Raw genomic sequence first — 25,926 nt, 5'->3', positions numbered from 1 at the left:
GAGCATTTCAAGGAAAGTGGCAGAGTGGTTCAGCTCGTTTGATTTGTTTGATGAGACTCTTTCAAAGAAGAGAACGAGGAAGCTACACAGCGAAAAGTGGGCTATCCATGCAGCACAATACACAACAGTAACCACCATGAAACTGAGGTACATGACCTCAAAATCTCCTGTCCAGAAAAAAAACTTCATTCGTACATGAAGTGGTGAATATTCTTTAATGGCATTTATGGATATAACTTTGGTTGATATGAAATTTAAACCCTCGCTGTGACCTTTGACCTTTAAAACAGATAAGCTAGGCACTGCTGTTTACATTTGCTGGGCAGAATATATAGGTTGTAATTGCCAACCCATGCTTTTGATAGAAATGATGCAACATCCTGGGCTCAAATCCGGCCCAGGACCTTTGTTGCATGTCATCACCCCCCCCTCCCCAAATCTTTCCTGTCTTTCTCTACTTTCATCTGTCGAATAAAGGCAAAAATGCACAAAAAATAATCTTAAAAAATGAAAAAAATGATGGGAACAATTCCAAATACTAGATCCGTGAAATTCCCAATCAATGCCACAGTGAACTGATGATAGGTTTGTGTAGGTGAAATCTGATGCAACTCCTGGAAATGGTGCTATGATGTATATGAACTGTAACTCTGTGACACCCATTTTCTAATCAAATTGTCAAAGCAGGCTTGAGGGTTTCATGTTGATGAACAGAATAGAATAGAATAGAATAGAATAGAATAGAATAGAATATGAGAGCAAAAACAATCCATTGTTTGTCTGAAACAGGAATTACCACCAAGGGAAGGCTTGTTGGGGAAATTACACCTACAAGGAACAAGGAGTAATTTTACTGCGCAAGCAGGGTGAAACTTCAAATGCAAATTACATCAGCCAGACGACCAATCAGAGGCTGTAAATTGATTGCATCACAGCCGCTGAGAGCCTATCAGGTGTCACCACGACAGTAGAAAACGACTGCAAGCGCAACCCCCATGTCAATAGTTGGAAATTGTCGGGGATCGGAAGAACAGGGAAACCGTAGGGTTTCTATCGAAATAAAAAAGGATACCCCGTTATTTCTAATTTAACACAGATCCTACAGGACATTACAACATGGTGGTGGTAGCAGCAGGGACCGGGGGAGCCCACAAAGTGCTCCTGATCTCCGGGAAGCAGACCGGCTCGTCCAGCGGCTCACCGGGAGGCTTCGGCCGGCCGATCTCGGTCGTCCTGCCGTCGGCTGCCAGCCAGGCGTCGTCCGATTCAGACTCCAACTCCTCCGCCGGGCCGCCGCTACGGAAAAGACAGAGGCTGACACACTTGAGTCCAGAAGAGAAAGCACTTCGCAGGTTAGTCCCACGAATGTTGCTTATTCGCCAAAATGTCTGGGTGTTACGCTTTTATTTTGTCGCTGTACAGCTTGACATTGCCCCGAGTATTAAAACGGGGATACGCCCAAAGATATTGATCCTGTGGTAGAACAATAGAAAACTGGCTGGAGGTTTAAATCCCAGCCCAGAGGAATGAATGCTTTATTGCAGCACCTAGGCCTAATATTAGCTAGTTTTTTTCTAAGTAGGTTATTAAGCGGTCTAAAATTGACTCATACCGCACCGAAATTATTTAAAAAGACATTTGTATCAACCTTGGACTTTGAACAAGCTTGTCAAACTCCTATCTGACTGATTTGAACCTCACTCCCTCTGGACCCACCCAGCTTTGCTTAAATGGAGCAGGACACTGATATCCTGGTATGCCTGCGTGGCAAGAATATGGCCGGTGATTGCGCAATGCCATGAACCCAATCTTGTCATCGGCTTAGTCAGCATCATGGAAAGACTGTCTCAAATTCCTGTTTTTTTTTTTTTTTTCCTTCCTCCTCTTCTTCCTCCAGGAAACTCAAGAACAGAGTTGCAGCTCAGACAGCCAGAGACAGAAAAAAGGCCAAAATGGGGGAGCTGGAACAGCAAGTCCTAGAGTTGGAGCTGGAGGTAAATTTAGTTTTTTTTTTCACCTTCAGACAGGGGCGTAGCTAGGAATTATGGGCCCCATGTACAGGAGGGGGACTCTGGGCTCTCCCCCCCCCCCTCCACTTTCCTCTAGTCTCCACAAAATCTGTGTCTCCCCATCCACAACTCCAACACACCACACATTCATTTACAGATCAATTATCATGGAAATGATGGGTTTTGAGTGTGTAACCAAACTTTCACCAGTAGTCTCCTGTTCAAAATCTGTCTAGGGAGGACAATTTAGTTTTATTCTGCACAGGAAAAACTGAGCCAAATTTTATTCCTACTCATTCCAGTTTATCTCCTGATAAAACTACAGTTGCTGTATCATATTTTTGAGAAATTTGTTTGCAGTGTTGTAGATTTCAGCCAAACCCTGTTTCAAAACCACAGCGGTGTGAAATAAGATTATAAATATTCATAACTATACACAGCGCCCCAGCTTGGCGATATCCTTAATGTATACATGTTTGCGCTTGCAACTGTTTATCGTTAACTGACGCATGACGCATGTCTGTTCCCCCCCCCCCCCCCCCCAGAACCAGAAACTTCACATCGAAAACAGGCTGTTGCGGGAAAAGACCAGCGGCCTTCTGACAGAGAATGAGGAACTGAGACAGAGACTTGGGTTGGACACCCTCGAGTCGAAAGAGAAGGTAAGAGGATTGGTTGTAATGCAGAGTGATGAAGGGGAAGGGGGGGTTGGGGGTGGTGGTTACAGTGTTTGTCAGTCAGCCATATTGAATCTTTTGAGTTGAGCGTAACCCTCCTCTCCTTTCTTGCCCCCCTCTTTTTCTCAGGTTCAGGTGCTGTTTTCCGGTGGGAATGACGCAGGTTTGGGGATCGGGTCTTCTGAGTCCGCAGTACTCAGGCTACGTGTGCCTCCGCAGCAGGTGCAGGCCCAGCAGTTCCTAAATCTGAAGACTTCCCAATGGATACAGATGGTCCTGACACTACAGACAATGAGGTAAGACTTGTGTTTCGCTAATGGAAGCGAGTGCTAGCAAAGTGAGTGAGTCTGAGATTTAAATCCTGCTTCCGAGCAAGTTCCATAGTGACAGTAACGAACGGCACTCTGTGGTCTTAGACTGGGGTCAGGTTGAAGGTTAGTAGGCTAATCTCTTCTCCATTCTCCCCCCCCCCCCCCCCCACCAGTCTGATCTGCTACTGGGCATTCTGGACATCCTTGACCCAGAGCTGTTCCTCAAGTCTTGTGAAGAGGAGTGCCAGGAGCCGCAGGTGCTGCTGGTCGGAGGGGGGGACGCACTACCTGCCGCCCCACCTGCAGCTCTGGGGGCCCCACCAGTTAAGCTGGAGGCCCTTAATGAACTGATCCACTTTGACCACATCTACACCAAGCCCGTGGAAGAGGAGGAGGAGGAGGAGGAGGCAGAGGAGGAGGAGGAGGAGGAGGAGGAGCAGGTGGTGGTGAGCGACGGGCAGTGCAGCAACATGGAGAGCGGCGCGGAGGTGAAGATCGAGGAGGCGACTTGCCCCGCCGCCGAGGTGGAGGTCGAGGCGGAGACCGTCTGCGTCAAAGACGAACCGGAGGAAGTGGTCATCCCCGGCCACGACAGTCGGGTGGACGACTTCCTCTCGGCGGCCTCGTCCCCCGCCCTCAGCGGCCTGGATAAGGAAGCCTACCTGGCGGACGCCTACAGCGACTCCGGATATGAGCGGTCCCCTTCCCCCTTCAGCGACATGTCCTCTCCCCTGTGCTCCGAGAGCTCCTGGGACGACGTGTTCGCTAATGAACTCTTCCCCCAACTTATCAGTGTCTGAATCGACCCTTTCGCCCAATAAGTTAATCCATATATACCTATAAGAGCTATTGTGTAGTGATAAATAACTACAGACCAGCCCACAATACTTCATACTGATGTGCAAACACCATTGAACCCTCTCGTGTTTCGGCTAAAGTTAAGCACACAATCTCCTTTTTTTTTTATTACAGCAGGTCTGTACCATGGGCGATGCTGCATTGACTTATGGGAGGTGGAGTTCATAACAGCTTATTTGGTATCGCCAATTGCTACAGAGGTTTAAGATTGCTTACAAATCTTTCACTCGCTGTTCAAAATGAAATGTGGGTGGAATCCAGTATTTCTGTAAATTTATAGGGGGATGGGGACCGATCATTTAAATAAGACAAATTTTATTTATTTGTGTATTCTGCTTCGGAGTCTTTGTATGTTAACCGTTCGCATGTATAAAAGCATTCTTCTAATTTTGTTGACCGCTCTCCTTGTAGTCTAATTACTGCATTAAAAAATTTTTTTGCATTGCAATCTTGTCTCCTCATTTTCAGTTACTGCATGCCACTTACACGAGGGAAATGTATTGCATTGAAAATATGGTAAATATTAGGTGCCAAAGAAGAGGGGAAACCAGTGGAATAGACCGTATGTGACTTGGGACTCACTTCACATGAGGTGTAAACGGATGTTTTCACAGTTGCACGGATGTTTATGAGAATGTTTTCTATAGATATTAACTCCCTTTTGAATGTTGCACTACACCTCCAAGGGTCAAACCACTAAACGCCTTAAAGCACTATGGTTCAGATATGCGAAGTCACATGGTACCATTATCTCCACTGAACATGCAAAAAAAAAATAGAAGCAGGAAGTATTTTCTAAAAAAACAACTAGAAGCACAGATTAAAACAAGGTAATAGTACAACTCTTAATCTCAGAACAATCCTCCTATCCTATTGGCTTTCTTTCCTATAAAGGAGGTCGAAAAGCAGATTCAGTGTTTTGCCCAAAGACACTTCAGTAGAGCAGATACTAGGAGACGCAGTAGTTTGAACCTACAGTAAATCCTCCAGCTGAAGAACGGTCTCTGTAATCACTAAGTCACCCTGCTGTCTAGACGCAGAAATTCCAAAATTGTTCATAAATATTTGATTTACTGCTCCCACGAGTCTTCAACCTACTGTGTTACTCATTACATCCACCGTAGATCTACTCTTATCAGAGATAACAGATGCTTAATGTAAATAGTATTTTTTCTAAATTGCCAATGTCCTAAATATCATACATCTTAAATAGCTTGTATCTTCCTTGTAAATCTCACATCACCAAGCAGGAGAGATAGCCGGAGCTGTAATGTTGCAAAATATTGTCAAATGTTTTTTTCTGCGTGACAGTGTACATCGCCACAGTAGTTCAAGATAAAAGGTCAAAGGTTGGGCAGATAATGAGAGGCTGACATGTGCAGATACAATGTTTATATTCCCTATCTCTCTCTCTCTCTCTTGTGCAAGTACAACCACACTTTTCTGGGAAGAAGAAACAAGGTCTGCTTGTATTACATAACACATCTAATGTAAGTGGGAGCTTCCTGGGAGTCAAACCTGAGACTCTGTTATGGTTTCTACTTCCCATTAGAATTAGGTCAGTGTTCGTATTGTTGTGTTTTGGCCCAGTGTATGAGAATAGGCTGGGAGGGGAACACACCTTTCCCCGCAGGCATTTATTCTGGGGTCTCATTCTTGTCTGCCCCCTTTAAAGTTCCCGAGGCTGTGAATGATACGACCCGCCCATTTAACAAAACCCCTCGGCGTCCCTATCACTGCGTGAGCTGATTAGATCAGGTTTTCAGATGCACCATTGATGTAATTGATCTTAACTCTCGAGGGCCTGGCTGCCTGTCTCCGTTTGCTTTGTCTCCCGCTGGTTGATTTGAATGCTTTGTATTTGTAACGTCCTCCATTACGTTTCACAGCCGCCCAACTGTTTTTGTGGAAAGATAAATATTCAAAGTGCGTCTACAGCTGAGCAAATTATCTAGAAAAGGCTGAAGAGTAAAACAACAAATGATCAGCTCTGCTATTTCGATGTGATTTGACCTCCATGTTGTGTTGTTGTGGTAGGCGGAACGAAACCGCAGCAGCTTTTGACGTAGCTTCGCTTCAGCTTCTCCAGAAAAGTGCGGTGAGAAGTTTACAACTTCCTGTCTCCTACATGCAAACCACAGCAAAGCTGCATCAGCATTACAGCTGTTCAGCTGAAACTGAAAAACATCCATATCTACTTTGACAGCTCTTTCAATTTCACGTTGTAAATGCTGGTTTATTTCTGGACCATGCAATCAGTTGTTCTCTACTATGCGTTGTCATTATTTGTGTGCCAGTTGCATTTTTTAATTTCACCCTCTGTGTTTTCAGCATTCATTTGAAATTATTTGTAACCATAATGGATACTATTGTACTATTTTATACTTTTGTTGTAGCATGTATACTATTTAATATCCCTGACCTTACTGTTGCCCATTTGCAGTCTAAGAACATTCTGAAAACTCTCAGGAAGTGACTGGTTTTACTGGATTCTTTCAGTGCTATGGACATTTCAAGGCCTTCTGTTTTAGCTGTGGAGCTATTCAATCCTTCCAAACAAGCTCAGGACTATTGTGCAAACCTCTTCAGAGAAGGACATTTCTCATATTGTGAACGTCAAGTTGGCTCGTCTTAAGCCAACGGTATATTTGCTGCAGAAACTATTTTCGTCAGGTTTGTGTGGACAAAAGGACACACTTGCAGAAAAAAACAAAGTGGCTTCAGACTTAGCAGTGTGTGCAGGCTTGTGGCTGAACTAGTCAAATTCTTCGCACACCAGCCGCCACTGGGCGACTGTCTGCACATTTACACGTGCACATGTCTACAAATTTGTATGCGGTGCCGTGTTCGACCGTGTTTCTATTTCAGGCACGTTCGACTTGTTAATAGAGGGCCACCTTTAATGTGGCAAAACTAAATGTTAAATTCCTGTCAGAATTCTTTGAGTTCTTGTCTGTTATTCTGTAGAACACAGCTATCACAGGGGATGTTAACGTAAAATTTGTATCCCTCAAAATTCCCAAAGGAGTTTTCAGTAAAGTGACATTGCTATTGTTTATTGAGCACCTTATGACTGTTGGCAAAAGGACTGATAAATATTGTAGGATAATAATGGAAGGATTAAATGTGCCGTGTGGCTGGTAGAAGCTGTTGTTCAGGCATTACGGATATTAGAAACCACAGTTCATGTCAATTTTTTTTATTGATTATTGTTCCCTAACGTTTGAGAAAGGTGGGCTTCAGGTCAGCGTGTTCCACTAACCAGCATGAGGTCAAAGTTCGTACTTAAATTAGAGCCAGTTTTGTTGTGCTAATATGACACTGTCGTCACCTATGCACGCATTTGGATAAACCCTCCTGAACGTCTCAAGTTACTGCACTCAGCAGTATTATAAAGAGGATTGCTAAACCTACACTGGCAGCTGTCACACCAATGTAAATACATGTTTTGCAATGAGCTTTCAATCTCTTGAGACTTGCGTTGCACAGCAAGCAATGTCTTCAAAAGGTACGCTGAAGACAAAGAGCAACAGGGACAAAAGATCCGATCTGACACAGTTACAGAAACCGCTTGAGTATCGATTAGCTTTACTATTGTTTCTTGCGTGGATTCTGAGAAATAAACAGGCAGAAAATGGAACAGCAGATCAAACAGGAACCAAAGAAAAAGTTGGTCAGATGTAAGCCAAACAAGCAGCTAAAGGCAGTGAGAAATGCATGTGACTCCACCAGAGTTCTCATGTGAGAGGTGGTAATGGTGTTGATGGAGGGGGGGTGGGGGTGGGTGGGGGGTGGGGGTGGGTGGGGGGGTGGGGGTGGGTGGGGGGGGTTGGGGTCAAGCTGGGCTAAAAGTCTCTGCAGTCACTGGGCCTCAAGGGCTGAACAAGTTCAGTCATCTGACCCAAATGAGAGAGCGGAATGAAAATCGCCCCAACGACCCCCTTTGGCCTCCTTTGTTAAAAGGCTAATGATTGGCTGATCACCAGTTGTGAAGCAGAAGAGATCCTAATCCTGGTATTTAGGGCACTTTATGAATGATTCAACTGGGAAAAAGTGAGTCACTGCAGGCAAACAACATCTGTCCATTCCTTCTGGGTCACGTCTCTGTTGTGGACACGGAGGGAAACACAGGTGTCTCTTTCTTGTCTAATTACGTCTTGTTTGTCCGGATCTTAGTGAGGTCAAACATTCCAAATTAACTTTTAATAAATTTTAGCAAATCAACATTATATATGCACACACACACTGGGTTTCTGCATAAAAAACCCATCCACCGTGAGCCTGAATTGCTCTTTTCCACCTGCGCCCTCTTCCATCATCACGTACAAACTCCTGCTTTGTTACAGCTGTTGGTGTTTTCACTTTCAAGACGGAACAAAAACAAGAACAGTAAAACTAACGCGACAATCCCAAACCGCCTGTCTTCTTAGGGTCGAGTTTTCCTTCATTGCGTCAGAGTTTGAATGTGTGTGCAAACAAGGAGCTGGGGACGTAGTATATTTTGTTCTGTTGAAAGTGTAGTGCGGGTTTCTGACGCACAAACACACACACACACACACACACACACACACAGATATATACTAAACTCTCCTACTCAGTCAAGGTGGCTTGCTCTCAAGCCCCTAGAGAGAGATCCTTATCCTCAGTTACCAGTGGCAACAAAGAAGTCAGTCAAGTGTGTTAATGTCTGCTGCGTGGCACTGAACCAAAATACACTGAGGAACAGTACGTCTACTTTTGGGAGTAAAACATTTGTTCTTGATAGTCTGACACATTTCCTTTTAAACTGATGCTGAAGGTTTGTGTTACATAAAGAGTTTAAAGCCCAGGAAAGCTGTCATTCCTGTATGATTAAGTTCAGTGTAATCATAATAAGCTCTTCAAACAAGTCTATTTTCAGTCCATACATCAGATGGCACGTCTCCAAAGCATGTGCCTTGAACAACGAATAAACCGGCTTGGCCACATGCGAAGCGACAAAGGTGATTAATTCTGAATATACACACTTCTCATCCGCATAAAGAAAACTGCTTGAAAAGAAAACAGCAACAAATTCCTGGGGAACCAAAACCAAGCCCAGCAATGAGGAAGTAAAGGGAAATGAGTGTGAGAGGGGACGGGACATTTTGTACGATGAATTGAATTGAGTCTCAGCAGGCTGGCCGAGGTGATATTCAATAGGCGCAAGCAGCGAGAGAACTGGCGTCACACATTACACAAGCCTCCATCGCCATGGTTTCACTTCCTGTACATGTGGCAGGTCTGCAAGAAGCAGCCTGTCTGCTGGAAGAAAACATGAATCACTTGAATTCCTCCTACACAGCGTGGCAGATTCTCCCTTTGAAGCCCTCATGAAAGCAGCAAACCCACGTAACCAAAAATCAAACCGGATCAAAGGGATTTGAATTGAATTTCATGAATATCTCCTGATATAATCTAACAGACCTCAGCTCTTACACCCTTGGCAGAGCATAGCATTTGACTTGACCCGCCACCTAATTTGCAATTCTAAGGTCCGAACTTTCTAGGAAAATGTCTCTTTAACCTTTTGGAGGTAACAAGAATGAGACGGGGCCGGTAAAGCAGGAGGACACCGAAGGAGAGTCAGAGAAGTCGGGGTGGGAGTAGAGCTGCGGTTACATCACAAATCATAAGTTTAGTTCTTTTCGATGCTCAGTTAAACAAAGTCTCCGAGGTTAAAGGCTCATGAGTCAGCCTGCGTTTGCCAGCAATTACAGACTGCTAAAACACAATCACAGAGCACAGGCAGACAGACTGATATTTTGAGAGGCAAACAGAGTGGCAGACAGGCAGACAGATGGAGAGGCAGATAGATAGACAGCCCTGCACACACACACACACAAACACAAGCTTAGTAATCTCTCATCTTTCATGCGTTTTCATCAGGACCACCCGCCGCTCTCTGAGACAATAAACATCCCTTAGCTGTCTCAGCTTGTGCTGCTCAGTGTTGTAATATCGAACACTCCAGCAGCGACGAGGTGGAAGAGTCACGGATCAATATGCTCCTCTTGCGTTAGTCATAACAAAATGCAAACTGCCGGTAAGACCATTTAAGTTCAGCTGTGAAGAGGCTAAATGAGGCCGGCGATGAGAGGAAAATGGCATCAAACCGGGGGAACGTTTTAAATTTACCTCATAAACCGAGAAAGATTATGCGATCAACACATAGTCATGACCTAGTCGATGTATGGTCACGGTCAAATGTAAGATAATTGCCAGCAACAGCACACCAGCACACTTCACCCACTGGGCAACAGGTGGTGTCCCTCAGCGGCTTCAGCTGTAAAAGTGTCATATGTGTGTACTTTAAGCTAAAGCCACATGGCTATTTTGGTCGGTGGTGAAGATAGCCTTCGGCCTGACATGTCACTTAGCCCAAGTTCAAAGTGACTCGAGTCACTTTGAACTTGTTCTAAACGACATTTGTCACCATGACACGGTAATTCAAAAAACATTCAATCTAATTGCTACATTTTTCCTGGTAAAACCTCAGGAGAATGTAGATTTTGGGTGGAAAGTGTGAGAGTGAGAGTGACTTTGAGAACTGCAGGTGCCCTTCACTGTTTCATGGGTGATAAGAGAGTGTCTACATGAGCAAAGACCCAGCTGAGTGGAATATTTTATCAGTCGGGCAAAGGGCTCAGCAGGAAGCATGTAGGAGTAGGACAGCACATATATGGCTTCATGACTACTACTCTCATGGTTTATTTGCTTTATATGTGGAAAAAACAGCACAAAACAGGGTTTATGTAAGTTGGCATAAAACTGGGTGCAATAGAAGAGTAAGCTTAATTTCCTAGATTGCCAATATTACCAGCAGCCAAGAGTAAGGAGTATGAGGATCAAAGCCACAGGGTCAGACGTAGTCATAGTTGTTTGTATGGGCATAGCTGCTTGAACATGTGCAATTGCAGGAAAACTAAATACTGCTGAATTTCACAACTCCATACAACTCTTTGAAAGTATCTTAGCTTAAGGCTGATTTCATTACTACTCTGCTTTTTTTTGATTTCGTAAGCTCTCTCCGCTAGTCAAACACTTCTCTGTCCCCTCCATGCAGCCAAATTCACTTTCACAACTACGCCGGAGCGGAGTGGACTGCTGGTAAACTGGAGAGTAAATATTGAACTTTCCTGCAGGCGGCTTGGTGGTTGTGCTCTTGATAAGGTGTGTGGAAAGAACACGAGGTTTCAGATCAGTACACCTGATGACGTCATCCTCATCTGAATCTCAAAACGGAAAACAATGCCTTCTACCGCTCTCCTCAACTCTTATTTTTATGTATTTTCACAGAGTATTAGAGGCTCTGATCCTTGCCCTCCTTGCTATTGGTTGCTTGCAACGATGGTGATCTCAGAATCAAAGCTTATTCTATTGTTGTATCCATTGTATGTTGCTATGAGTGACAGATAAATGCAGAAAATGTAAAAATAAAAACAGCGTTGAACTAGCGGAGACACTGCCATAACTAGTCAGTATGTGTGGACTTGCTTTTGATCCACCTCACTTTTAATTTCATGTTGTTTCTATTTCCTTTTATCATCTTTTTCTTTTCATATCATTTTCTTTCATCACATTTATTTGCTCTGCTTTTAATGTGTTTTATCTTCCCTGTGGGTCTTATTTTTATCTCCTTGTTATGCATTTTACTATTCCTATTCTTATGTCTTTTTGTGAAAGCACTTTGTAAACTCTGCTTTCAGATAAGTGCTATATAAATAAAATCATTATCATCATTATTATTCCCTATCTTCATTTGTATTTGAACATTTGATAAAAAGCAGCATGGAGTAAGGTCTAGACTTTGTGCTCCGAGGCATGAACTTTAAAAACAAGTGAGAGGTTCAAATGAAAGAATGCTTGTTCCCTGCATGTTTTCCTACACCCACCCCACCGCCCCCACTCGTAGGGTTAAGCTGTGTGTGTGTGTGTGTGTGTGTGTGTGTGTGTGCGTGGGTTTGAGCTCAGCTCCCAGACTGTGTGGCATTCCTGAAATGTGTGCTAGCCCGTTGCTGCTTGCTCACCGACGGCCCCCTTTTCCCGATCCCACCCCTCCCCCTTCCATGCAAGAAACTTTTCCCCTTCCACCCTCCGAGTGTCAGCTCAGCCTTTGACCCCCCCTCTTCCCCCTCTTCCCCCTCCCCCTCCCCATCCAACAGACTGGGGTTGGATTTGCCCCCTCCCATCTGCCATCCAAGAGTACAGCTTATCGTGAAGGGATAAGAAACGCTCCTAAAGGTATTTGCTGAGCTGGTTTACCAAAAAAGGGAGTTGCAATAACACACGCTGGCACAAAAGAAGCTGCTTTTTAATCACGACCTCGCTTTTACATTTGACACACAGGACGTTCTCTCTAAAAAATGCATGTGAACCACATTCGATTCAAACATTCACAGTTGCCCTACAGTCACAAGACTTGCATTCACATTCTATTCACATTCTATTCGGGTTGCATTGCACTGGTTTTCCCTTTCAGTTCCTCCTCAAAGCTGATAGAGACGATGAAAAGCAAGCGAGAGTTCATTATTCTCATGTAGCAGGCAGAGAGCGGCGGGTCAGCTTCTTGCATTCACCAGTCCATCAGTAGACGAGGCGGGGTCAAGGGTCAGCCCTCGACCGGGCGGTTGGCGGGGTTCAATAGCAGAACTGAGTGTTGGCATGTTGCATTGTTTAGCATATCATCTGTGTTTATGGCTTGTATTTTAGGAGAAAAAAAGTATGTGCATGTGTATATGTTGGCGAGCATGTGTGCGGTAATATGTGTATGTGAAAGAGGTATTTCAAGTAATAATTTGTGATACTTTTAAATAAATAAATGTCAGTTTTGCTACTCTCTATCGGTGATTGATAGTGATTTAACCTATATCCAGTTCATCAAAGTTTTTACATTTGCTGTTCTAAACACCCGGTGTCTGGTAGATCTGGTAGGAAGTGATGCGTTTTACGTTTTCGTTTGTTTTGAATAAACAGAAGAAGAACAGGGTAGTTAGCATGAGCAGCGATAGCCACCATGGCTGAACAGATAAAGAAAAGAGCGCCACCTACAGAAACTCAAACTGCATCAACAGAAAATCCAAGGAAAAAGACGTCACAGTACTGGACACACTGTTTGATTGACAGGTGATCTGTGGGAAGAGCAGTGCAGAAACACCACAGCAATGAACACTGAGCACCAAAGATGTCGCCAAAATAAGAAGAAGAGGATCTTGCGGGTGTTACCACTTTACAATGGAGAAATATGTGGAAATGAGGTATTGGGAAAGTAGGTTGACATGCGGGAGGCATTTAGTGGTTTCTTTTTACCTGTTATTGATCCCTTGGGAGAAATGCCTCAGTCATGTTTCACACACAGACAAAGGGAAACAGGACGTGAAATGAGATGCCTTGGTCTTCCTGCTCCCACCTTACTGAGTGTGTATCTCTATACATGTATGCCTGAACACGTGTTTCAGGGTAATAAATTACGTTTTTTAAGGATTTTTTTTGCCTCCTTGATCTGATTTTAGGGGCATTTTGGTCCATTTCGTGAGGGGCAATTTTATTTAATTATGAAATAATGCATTTGCAAATACACGATTTGTACCACTAAGGCCTTAAAGAAGAAGATGGTGCCATTCCCCCCCCCCCTTCTGTCCCTAATCAGTCCATCTTCCACCTCTCAATTGTTTAGGTTTTTACAGTATTGGTTGTTTTATTTTTTGTTGGTGCAGTGGTTTGTGTGTTGGGTCGGCATTTTCTTCTACTGCTGGCTGCGTGGTGCCAACACGTTCTACTGCTTTCTACTGCTTCAGGCTACGTACTCGGTTGTTTTGTGTTAAAAAATCACTCAGATTTCTGACCTAGAAGGCACATGCATTTACATGTGACAACTTAGCAAAAATAGGGTGAAATGCAAAAATAGATACTCCTAATTATTGGGGACCCTTATTTTTTGATTTCACAAGCATTTTATGAACTTTTGAAGGGTATTTTTGACTCGACCTCCCGTTAATTTCTAACCCTGGTGTGTATACACATTCATGCGTGTATCTCTGCATGTAAATGAGGTGTGTGTGTGTGTGTGTGTGTGTGTGTGTTCTCTTTAGCTAATTAGTGCCAGCCTCCAGGCTCCAGCCTCCAGGCTCCGTCCAGACCTTCCTAAGGGCGGTTCACCTGGTGTTGGAGGCACGGTGGTACTGTGAGGGCAGAGCGACCCTCGAACACAGCCAGGCATCGTACTCCTCCCTGGGCATCTGGACCACATGCTCCCTGGCAATCTGACACACAGAGAGAGAGAGAGAGAGAGAGAGAGAGAGAGAGAGAGAGAGAGAGAGAGAGAGAGAGAGAGAGAGAGAGAGAGAGAGAGAGAGGAGGGGTAGACAGAAAGAGAACATGTGATACAACATGCAGTTGATGCCACATATTGTTCTAAGGAAGCAACACACACACACACACACACACACACGCACACACATAAACAACAAAATTCTGTTGTCATAGAAACAGTTCTGTGATTATATCTGATGATCACAGGGCGTTTCACTTAAGCAATGTTTTTTTTTGTGTCATTAACTGTTAATTCTAATGATTCCTTTGAATCATAGTCTAGTATGTATACAGATATATTAGTCTAGTCAATCTATTTTTTATTTATTACATTCAAGGGCACTTCCAATCAGGAGCTTTCAATCAATATTAAACTAACCTCCCCCACACCCTCCCACTACACATACCAACAGGAAGGGAACAATGTTTGACAAAAAAAAGTCACTTAATGCTTACGGACAGATAGAGAGAGCATCTGTAGGCTGGCTTCAAAAAAGATCTGCTAGCACCCAAAGCTAATCTTTACCTTGGTGACCCCCCCACCCCACCCCTCCACACACACACACACACACACACACACACACACACACACACACCCCTTCCAATCCCAGCATGAAACCAAAATGCTGGGATTCTTGTTGCGGTGCAGTCTGTTTGATCACCGCTCAGCTTCAGAGAGATGATGTTGCCACATACAGAAGGGAGGAAAACACACACACACACACACACACAGAAAATCACCCGTGCCCATCCCTCCCCAACGACCCTCCCGATCTTTACTGTCCTCCTGTGTCGTTTATCAGTTTGCTTCCTGTCATTACACCTTCTGCTGTCTGTTCTGCAGTCTGGGAAGGATGTTTCACCCCTAATCTGTGGCCGGGGGGTGGGGGGGGGGGGGGGGTGGGGGGGGGGCGTGTTCAGGGGGTCTGCAGTCTGTTTGTGAGTCTCGTAACGAGGCTTGTCTCAAATTGATGGCTTGGTGGGAGTGACAGAGGTTTGCTGTCTGGCTATAGTTAGGGGGAAGATGTACGAAGATGCACAGTGGAATAATGCACAAAGTCTCCCACCGGTCTCTACAGCAGCTCTGTTGAACTAATCAGAACAACACAACAGAATCTCTTTTTTTCCTACTTGGATCCTGTGTCAATACATCATGAGAAATTATTTACCTGCAATAGAGAAAATGTAAACAAAGGCTGTCAAGAAGTGTAATTTGATTACATCTCCCATAGCACAAAATGACGATGCGATCAGCAGGGGTTGATAGGGCTGTTGATCAATACCAATGACTCAGTGATTACTTTACCAGGTGCTGACATTTCTGGCTTTCAAAACTCAATTTCTGGCCCGTACTCCGTTTTGGAATCGACCGCTAGAGTTCGATAAAAGTTCTAAACTGCTTAATGCTCCTTTAAATGGGTAACGCAGTTTTCAGTCATTTCTCTCTTTTCTTTGGGGCTTGCTGTTTGCGGGCTACTGGCTGTACCTCGACGGCCACACACAGGTCAGGCAGACACAGCTCCCACGGCTGCAGGCCGCCCAGCACCTTCAGGAAGAGATGGGGTCGCACCCTGGGCGTCCGCTCGTCCGCAAAACCACTCAGCTTCTCCAGCACCCGGCTCACCGCTCGCTCCTCGCACACCTCCGCAGGCAGGCTTCTCAGCAGAGTGGAGAGCCTGGCAAAAATTACGGGGAAAAAAAACCCCCCGCCGGAAAAGAGCATGATACCATTTTGTTTGGATAGCTTCACAGAGCGGCATCATGAAGATCAAATACACAACATGCATACCACACACAAGGACATGATATTTGTTAAGTGGTATGTGCATGCAGACACACATGTGCACGCCACATGTGCACGCAAACACAAAATCACCCCCCCATCCACCCCCACCCCACATTCCATGCAAGGTAATGTCTTTGGCAGGCTGCATACCACATATTGTTGCTGTGCTTGTTGTTGTTGTTGCTGTTTGCGACCCCCTCCCCCTCCGCCGCCGCCCCCGTCTCTGGTGCCTTCACCTTGGTTACCGAGGGCCAGGTCACATGACGAGGAGGGCGGCGGTGGGAGCCGGTCATGTGACGCAGGGCTCGATACTTCTGGAGGCCGCTGTTCAACCGCTTCCTGGATGGGAGAGGAAAGCATGACGAGAACGCACAAAACACAAACGAAACAGAAAGAGACCGTGAGAGCTCATGTTTGTTAGCAATCTTAAGGCACGGTTTACATTTACACAATATTTACCTTACATTTAAACAGTCTTATACACACAGAGTGACATAACAGAGCAAACAGTGTTGTTATGTAAGCAGCAGTACCTGTCTGAGGAATGCATGGTTCATATACCATCAGAGCCAAAGAGAGTGGGTAAAGTCCATAACTTGATATAGCACAACAACATCAAGTCAGTAATCACAGTCAATAATCAATTTTTTTTTTTAATAAAGAAATCATCCAAAGTGATTCACAGTTAGCTCATGCATCACAGTCTAAACATGCTCCATGCAATTGAATTTGCAGCCTTTGGTTTTTAAGCACCATCACATCTGATAATGAACAGAGCAACAAACAAACACAACTAGCATTCATCTGTGGTAGTGGAACAAATGCTGACTATGGATCACCAGGGAGGACAAATTAGTGGGTTGACCATTGGTGAACTCCTTGCAGGATGTGCACCAAAAAATGTAAACATTTTTCCAACGTGAAACATCTTTAATACTAAGCTCATCTCTTTCACTTGATATTTAACTTGATGGATAAAGACAATGCTTCTGCCCAGATCCAGCATTCACTGTCAGGTATTCAGCATGCTAAGGCTTGGGTAGTAGTTTGGGGAAACCATTGAGAAGTGAAAAAAAAAATTTAAAAAAAGGCTATTTTGTCAGCAAAGAATAGCTAATAACTTTTAAGCTGCACTAGGCATTTTTAATGTAAAAATACACCTATCTTAGCAGCCAAAATAAGAAGGTGGGGCCAATAAGCCACTAAGACATTTAGGTCTGAGCAGTGATCAGTTTACTGACATCATGTTACATGATTTCTGGGTTTTGAAGTCTTCAAAATTACCTCTTGCTGCCACTTCGGCCCACCAACATTGCCTGATTCAGCGTTAACGCTATTCCATCATGGGCATTGTTTTCATATACCAACAATCATCTTGTAAGAGCAGTTGTCACTTTTTCCAAAAGGTGAATATGGAATGAAACGTCTCCCTTATCGTTTTTGCCTCCTAGACAGTTGGGGATGGATTGGTGGGGGGTGTTAGGTGGAGATTAGGTTTGGGTGGGTGGGGTTAGCGGGGGTTTTGGCAGACCTGGCGTTGTGCTCCAGGATGTCAGCGTAGCTCTGGGCCATCTCCTCAGCTCTCTCCTCATAGGCCGCTCTCAGCTGCAGCAGCATGGAGGCCTTGCTGTTGATGAGCTGGCTGGTGGCCGACAGCGGCTTAGCAGGACAGCTGGGGACGGGAGGCAGAAAAACAGCATTTAGACACAGATTTATTATTGTATTCATGCCGAATGTCTTTACATCATCGTCGAAGAAATTCACTCTAGAAGTTCACACACACATCCACTCATTGGTACAAAAATATATGATCAATGTGTACAGAATGCATACAATGTATATGTGTGGAATTGTATTTATGTATATGCATATTTACTGAAGTATGTATGTGAGTATGTATGTGTTTATAAGTGGTGTGCTGGTGCAACAAAAATGGCTTATGTATGTTGCTATATATGTACAGGTATGTATGCATGTAATATAAAATATACAACTATACAAAATGTCACATTAATTTAAGAGTGGCAACAGTAATGTACACTTTTATATCATGGGTGCTATAAAAAAAAGCATTTTTATGACTGGAGCATACAGTATTTTAACACAGACAATAAACCAGATGACATATGCTACATAAGGAATAATGGCTGTTTTGGTCCATTGGTGAAATCTAAGAATTAGTCTTTGGGCTGCAGATGCACCTTTTGGGCCGACATCTCTCTGCTGTTCTGGAGGCGGTTGGGTTGTCGGTGCTCTGAGGAGGAGGCTGAGGCTGGACCGGAGATGCTGTCAGACTGGAACCAAACGGCAGTTACAACAAGTTAGGCTTGTTTACAGAGGAGACCATTCAGACTGGGATGAGTCAGGGAAGGTTCGCCTGTGGTAAACAGACTGGAATCATGCCTGTTCATACTGAGGGGGCAGTATGTCCTCTAAGATATCTGACATCTAACATCTCTAAGATATAAACTTTTAACACACTTTAAAACACATTCAAAACTATAAGACTTTTCATGTTGCTTTTCAGTTGTAGTATTTAGTCATGATGGTTTAGTTTCTTCCAGAATATATGATATATATAATTGAAAATGCATATATATTACCAATCTGGCAAGCCACTTTCATGTGTGTTTTTACTATCTATGTATGTTCTCTAGTGACATGTTTGTGTGAATTTGTGCCCCATCAAAAATTTGGTTTGTACTTCACCTGTGGATGAACCTGAGAACACTGTTCTTTGAATTGATGATGTTCTTAATTTATGTGCTACGTTTTATGACCTTTTGTATATTTATTATTATATGTTTGTTTTTATGCACCTGGCTGCAAGGAGAATTTCACCTCGGGGACAATAAAGTTTGTACTGCAAATACAGTATAAGTTGTAACAATTATACAGAGCTGACATTTTCCACATCAGCTACTGCATGTGAAACGGAGTAAAACTTGTGGTGCAAGCTCGTAATTACCGAAAGCGCTGGCAGCTCAGAGAAAATGGTCAACTGCCATGTGTAATTAGTCAATCGTGGGTAGCAAACATGTGATCACACCTATAACAGCCGAGATGAATATCAGGTTGTGAGCTGCAGCAGTAGAAAGCACCGCCGAAATTACCTTTGTCCCTCATGCACAAAACAATTCTACTGACGCCTCACAGCAAATTCCTGACATAGCCTTTCTGATCGCACCCTTCAAATTTGAATAGACCGAGAAGAGGAATGAAGATGGTGGAGGGAACTATATATAGCACCAAAACTTGAAGGGTTGTCACTATAGAACTAGTCAGATGAATACAGGTCGGGCTGTCACTGTGGCTGGAAACTCGTCTCTTCAAAAAGTAGAGAGACATATCCGTCTCTCCCTGCTGAATCACATCCCCTCTCTCACATCTTCCTCTTCGACTCACTTTGCTCTCATCAAAAAAAAGATGAAATAAAAATCCCCTCTGCTTCTCTCCTCGGCTCTCCTTTTTTTCTTTTTTAAATGTCTTTTCCTTCTCTCTTATATGATCGTTCAGTGGTCATAGGAATAGTTAGGGTACTATGGCTCTGACCCTTGCACTCCTTACTATTTGCACTAGCCAGGTCTGGAAAAAAAAACACTCATCATGGGCTAGTGGACTGGTAAAATGCTGATCCCGGCCAGCTAGCTTTACCTGTCAGTCGTACTGCTGGTCCTGGGGCTTTGACCATACAGCTCTCTCTTGACACTCTGGTGGACTTCATCCAACAGCGTGCGAAGATCTAGGGATAAAGATAGTATACTGTTTAAAAAAAAAGGTTTTTCTCTGCTCCCTCTCTCTTCATGTCTCTCTGCAGCAGACTTTAGCAATTCATTTGTCAAACTTTTTGCCATGTGTCAGTCTCACGTCATGAGTGTAGTTTGCACAATTTTGCTCTACTTTTGTCATTATACACTATGACTTAGGAACTATATCCGTGCCCCACAAGGCTCACAGCTTATTCCATGCGTTCCCATCCTCCTCAGTATGACTCATGGTATGTTGTCCCACTGTACTGCTGATTCTGGTGAGCACCCAAAGATAAAAGTAGGTTTGGTAAAACATATTGGCACAGAAACAAATATTATGCAATGCCTGTAATTCCACAAATGGACTGAAATTCCACAAATGGACTGAACAGCTATTCCACTTTATGGGACTTCAGGAAGAATTCAAACTATGTCTTCACTCAGGTGCTCTGTGTGGAAATAAATGATCCCACAGCTCCCCCTGCTGTTCACATCCTGCTACTACACCATGACCAAACTAACTATTCCAAAACAAAATCCCATTGCACCACCAGGCAGTAGTTTATACATAGGTGTCACACGCCATGATGACACAGTAAATCTTCATAAAACTTCCCAAGAGTATGGAGCATTCATTAAAATGTTAAATACCGGGCTAAATGCTACAACTTCTCTATGAACTGTGACAAAATTAATCACAGTGTGGCGAATTGGGAGAGGGGGCGTTTATTAAAACCTATAGCATGATTTCTCACGGGGAATAGCTATGAAAACCTGCAGCCAAAATTGTAATAGCCAATAACTTCTGCAAATTGGCTGGCTTTAGATTGAATAAATAGAGTTCTTATTTTAATTATCCCAAATGAATGCTGCGGATTAACTATCTGTGTCACTAAAAAATTACTGAGGGGGACATTGAAATGCAAAGATAAACCTAATTATTCAAGCTTTTACAATTCGTTTTTTCATCAAAGAGCTTTGAAAAACTCTTTATTTTTTTCTGAAAGTAAAGAACTCCTCTATCAACTTCATTCGCCAGGCAAAACAATGTAGTGTGGGCGGAGCTGCACATCTCCAGTGGCCAATTTCTGGATTTGAGACATAACTCTGGGGATTAGCTGGAACAGCAGTTAATTGCTTTAAACCAATGAGGCTGAATTAATCCTTTGATTTTTGGACTGCTTTTATGATGAAAAAGCACGGGAGAGGGAGAGAGAGAGAGAGAGAGAGAGAGAGAGAGAGAGAGAGAGAGAAAGTAAAGGAGAGAAAAGAGAAGAAACAACAACCTGACAATGACTCAGGCAGCGTCGGCTAGCTGAACAGTCTTTCATCAGGACGTAATGATAATGAAACCTGTAATCTGAAAGGGAGGGAGGGGTGGGGGGTGGAGGGGGCATTGGGGGGGAAGGGGGGGGGGGGGTGGGGAGGAATCAGCTGACTAATTATCCTTTGCTCTGAAGCCTGAAGCGATGCACTCTGGGAGGTTTGAGCCCGGGCAGAACCCAGCTGAGTGGTGTATCAAACAGACCAGACTCTTATTTTGGTTTCCATTTCTGACTCAGCAGGAGGTGCTGGGCTGGGGGGGGTGATGGGGTGATAGGCTGGGGTGGGGTAGGGTGGGGTGTGGTGGGGTGGGGGGGCGGAGCTTTTTTCTCACAAAGCCAACCTAGCGATGCCGTCTCCATCTATCTGCAGGAATAGAGTGACTCTTTTCTGTTAAGTCAAAGGCCCTGTGATCACGAGTTCACGTCAAAGAGCTGTTTCTATGACAACAGAGCTGAGTTTTTCTGTGTATGTGTGTGTGTGTGTGTGTGTGTGTTGATGTACTTCTATTTTTGTATGTTTCAAACCTTCAGAAAGACGACATTTTTGCAAAGCGAGGTCGTTGTGGCCGGTCCTCACTTCTTCTAAGGACTAGTTTAGGTTTGCAACTTGGGTTTAAAGATAAGATTAGATTTAGGATTAGGCTAAAAGGCGGCAGTACAGTAGAAACAAAATCGAAATTTGGCATTTTCACAAAGGCAAAAAAAGCATCGAGTGTTGCATTGGCTTCAAGGTTGGCTTCACTGCCCCTCCGATACACCATCGCCTGCAATTGGTCAACAATATCACATGATTGGCTTGATTGTGTTTTTTAAGTGTTTTTCTTTGGGCCACGTGTTCCCGCTTTATTTGCTTTGTTTACATTGCATTTCTCTTTCCTCTGCCCATTTCCAAGATGAATCAGTTTGAGGCTAGACTTGCTGAAGTTGTGAGAGGATATGTGCACTTATATGACGCGTAAACAGGGAATATAAAGACTCCATCTGGCGTGGAGCGTCATTAAACAGCAGTTCGGTTTCGCACAAGTTCGACTTTCTACTATACTGCCACCTTTAGGTTTGGTAAGGGTTAAGTTAGTTTAGGGTGAGGCCTTGGGTTTAGGGTTAAGATTAGAATTAGTATTAGGATTAGTTTGGGCAAAGGATTAAGGTTTGCTTTAGGGGTTAGGGAATTAATGTAGTCAATGGAAGGTCCTCACAAACATAGTCAGACAAATATAAGTGTGAGTGTGTGTGTGTGTGTGTGTGTGTGTCTGTGAGCCGACCCAAACACAGATGTCTCAGCAAAGTGACAGTGCTGATGGGACATGAATAGGTTTCTGCCTTCCTACAACAAGTGGGAGATGACTCATTGCAACTGCATACTGACTGAGTATTGATTGAGTAATTGAATACTGATCCCACTGATTGAAAGTCCCCCTATTTACACCTGCTTTCAAATGCGTCTCATACCCAGTTTGTGTCTAGATATGATTTAACAGGACTAAATGTACCCCCGACATTAAAATCTGCCTCGGGTATACACTCTAAAATTAGATTTCTCTTTCCCTTGCAAAACTCAGATTACCACGCACACCACTACCTCTTGGAATATTTATGTCCTTTAAAAATAAGAGTAAACACCTTGTCTCACTTGTTCCCCATCCATGAGTCTCCTGGAAATCCTCTTTTGACAAGTATTTTACTATTTGCGCTGCCTATTTGATTTGTGAGCACCTCTTGGTTGGATCCCCGCATTCAAGTTTATTTCTGGATTGGCGATGCATTGCATTTACTCTCGGTTGTTTATTTGGTGAAATGCGCGGTTCGGGTGATTGATTGGACCGTCAGTGTGTCTTGCGTGCATTTACACCTGGATTTTATGCATTTGTGCTGTGATTACAATCACCCAGGAAGTTAATGGCAGGTGTAATGGGGGTCAAAATGAATTAGGTGTTCTGTCTGCCAATGTGAAGCCAGCGGCCAGAAACTCAGGGTAAATTTTAGCCAGTGACCTAAGTTTTAATAAGGGGGTCAAGAAAGTGGTGCAGTCCTGCTTCTTTCAGCTGAGAAATATTCCATACCTAAATAAAGCTGTGAAGTGGAAAAGGTAATCCATGTTTTCTAATCTCTTCTTGTTTAGACCGCTGCAACTCTCTACTTCTGCCTCGGTCAAATGTTTCTCTCAATTCTCCGGCTCACACAGAAAGCAGCCCGAAGGGTTCAAACTGGTGCCAAAAAAAGAGAACACATCGCCCAGATTTGAACATCCCGATGCTGGTTATTGCCAGTTATTGTCAAGATGACATTGTAATTCATGTTATTAATGCTTTTTTTTAATGCTTAACAAGGTTGTCCCACTGAGATCAAAAATGTCTTTTTGAAGAGAGAACTGGCCAAGAAAGCGACATCAATGAAAAGCATAAAGGTTGCAGTCAAACAACATACTGTAATATACTTTAGCAATTAAATAATTAAAATCACATGATAGCAAATTCAAAATTCACTCTGTGAGAACTCAAAAGGCTTCAGTCCAAAAGCAGCGCAGCAGGATCTGGGGCCAAGCCTGAACAGATTCTGGCTAAACAACAACAGCCTCGAGATCCTTCAGAATAATTTTACACTCACCGAGAGAGGCAATCTATTTCAATTTTAAATAATTTTGCTATGAATTCCAAACCTCATTCACTTCAGACCTTAGGGATAGATAGCAAAGCAATTTCTGTGACAACGGACAACTTAAACCAAGTTTTCTAGAGATATGAGACACAAATAATGAGGAAGCAGACCCAGGATGGCCTTATAGATAAAAATGTACCAATGAATAAGTCAACGAGTGTACAAGGCAAGCCAATCGCCCTGTGCATACAAGATAAAATGATGAGTGAGAGCTTTATAGTCAGCAATAAACCTCAACGCTCCATCATACACAGTCTAAGACACAAAGACATTGGGAGGAGGCATGAGAATATAAAACATTGTCATAAGCAAGCGCTGGCATGAAAGTGCTACCGACTGGTGAAAAACATTCTTCACTGAGCAAGTATAAGGAAAGGCAGTCATCAATTAGGCTAATATTCCTGAGTATTTGTCAGATTCAACGTTCTCCGTCTCTTTGCTTTCCATGGTGATGAAAGGTGGACACATTTGTCAAGTTTTTAAACATCATAATTTAACAGCATTAGAAGCAGGTTGCCCGTTCTCCTCCATGACACACCCAACCCAAGCCTCCAATTTCGACAGCACATGGGAGTTTTAGATATACAAACATTTCTTGGAGCTAGAAAATAATCTCAGATGAGTTAAACCTCGGCGGACGGAGCCAAATAACCAGTTTTTCAGAGTGCAAGGTAGTTAATGGAAAACTTGCATGGCAAAGAAGAAACTGTGTTCAAAATATATAGAGAAATATAAGTGGTAATGTCTTCTTTTTTGTTTCGTTTCATCACCATGGCATTCATGATGCTGGAAGGTCAGCAGGCTAGCTAACTAGCTTAACTATAGGCTTATAGGCATACTAGCCTATATGGCTACAGGCTAGTATGGCTTGTATAGGTTGTATATGAAGTTATTATTATTATAACTGAAGTTCGGGAACAAGACCACGCCTCAAGCACACATTCAATTTCCTGCTCCACCCTATTTAAACGCGCCTAACCATGACCTTTTCTCTCTCTCGTATGTCTCAGTTCTCTCATCCCCATGAAGTTTCAGTTAGTAGCAGAGTGCTAGGCTTCATAATATCAGCTTCCTCCTCTCTTCCCTCTTTTCACTGGGCTTCAGTCTAACGTTACTTAGCCAGAAAAACTGTGGTTCTTTGGCTCCACCCATTTAAATTTAAGAGATTATTTCTGCCTCTGAGAAATGCTTGTGACACTAAATCTCCAATCTGCATTTTGACACCTTACACTCTGAGGTGGGCGGCTCCGTCTCCTCTGCTCCTGCCGGAGACTCCATGTCCTGACCGGTGGTGGCCGTTCCCGTTTCCTCCTCAGCGCCCGGGCCCAGAGAGGACAGGCTGCTGCCCGCAGTGGGGGCGGTGAGGGCCGAGGAGGAGGCCGCACTCAGGGAGGACGACTTCCGGAGGAGCTGGAGGCGACCGGAGGAGCTGCGACCCAGCCTGGGGCCCGTCCTGCGAGGCTGTGGGGGAGGAGAGAGAGAGAGAGGTTGGTCTGACCTGAGCTACGTGTCCAAAGGAAGTTTACAGTCAGGTGGACACGTGTGGTTGTTTGAAGTCTACATTCATGGTGTCATGTAGCGAGGCATGCATAATAGTGTTTAGTCAATGAAGGTGTGTTAAGTCATTAATTCATTCCTAACTCCTAACTCTAATCTTAACCCTCTCCACTACATGCTTACGCTAACCTAAACTTAATCCTAATTCTAACCTTAAAGGAAAATTCCACCCTCAGATTCTCTTATACTGTTATATATCATCAATCAATGTGATGTCCAGCGCTTTCCAGGACTTATGTTGTGATGAAGTGTTGTAATTTACTAGTGTGGTGTACGTACCCACTTTCTCTTAACCTGCTTCATCTACTTCTACTTCAGTTAGTGATTCCCTACATTTCCCACAATGCCTTTCGACAACCCCCAGATAAGGGGTGTGAACTTGTTGCTTTCAATCAAAGATGGATGTATGGGCATATAAATATAGCTACTGTCAGTGTCAGTGGAGAAATTGGTCTCCCTGCCTCTTCCATGATGGATTTCTCCCTGTATGATTGTTGAACGTCTCTTGGTGCAAAATGGCGGCTCTAGAAAGAAGCCCTCGCTCTTTGATTCTACACCAAAACCTGACATTTACCATTGATGTTTTAGATCGCTGAAACTTTTTCTGTTTCCATTGTAGCTGCACTGGAAATATCTGTGGCATCTATGTTTGACCAGTTATCCACAAGAT

General features: G+C 43.7%; 2 protein-coding genes across 2 annotated transcripts in view; one reads left to right on the top strand and one right to left on the bottom strand.

Moving 5' to 3' along the window:
• Window positions 1–997: 997 nt before the first annotated feature.
• xbp1 (X-box binding protein 1) lies at window positions 998–4,303 on the top strand. The gene is given in 6 exon segments (XM_078285091.1): window positions 998–1,352; window positions 1,898–1,994; window positions 2,555–2,671; window positions 2,816–2,896; window positions 2,899–2,982; window positions 3,171–4,303. Coding segments are annotated over 6 exon segments (1,242 nt in total). The 5' UTR covers window positions 998–1,116; the 3' UTR covers window positions 3,798–4,303.
• A 9,724-nt stretch (window positions 4,304–14,027) lies between these two features.
• The window catches only part of LOC139910371 (coiled-coil domain-containing protein 60-like), a 31,060-nt gene continuing 19,161 nt past the window's right edge, over window positions 14,028–25,926 (bottom strand). Inside the window, exons 9-15 of the mRNA XM_071897635.2 lie at window positions 24,929–25,160; window positions 19,625–19,712; window positions 18,172–18,264; window positions 17,502–17,642; window positions 16,121–16,309; window positions 15,671–15,860; window positions 14,028–14,135 (exon numbers count right to left, since the gene is read on the bottom strand). Coding sequence (XP_071753736.2) covers window positions 14,028–14,135; window positions 15,671–15,860; window positions 16,121–16,309; window positions 17,502–17,642; window positions 18,172–18,264; window positions 19,625–19,712; window positions 24,929–25,160 — 1,041 coding nt within the window. The remainder of the gene's footprint in view (window positions 14,136–15,670; window positions 15,861–16,120; window positions 16,310–17,501; window positions 17,643–18,171; window positions 18,265–19,624; window positions 19,713–24,928; window positions 25,161–25,926) is intronic.

Source organism: Centroberyx gerrardi, chromosome 8 (assembly GCF_048128805.1).
Source record: "Centroberyx gerrardi isolate f3 chromosome 8, fCenGer3.hap1.cur.20231027, whole genome shotgun sequence".
Lineage (NCBI taxonomy): Eukaryota > Metazoa > Chordata > Actinopteri > Beryciformes > Berycidae > Centroberyx > Centroberyx gerrardi.
Note: the sequence above shows the minus strand (reverse complement) of the source record. Positions and strands in the feature narration are given on the sequence as shown.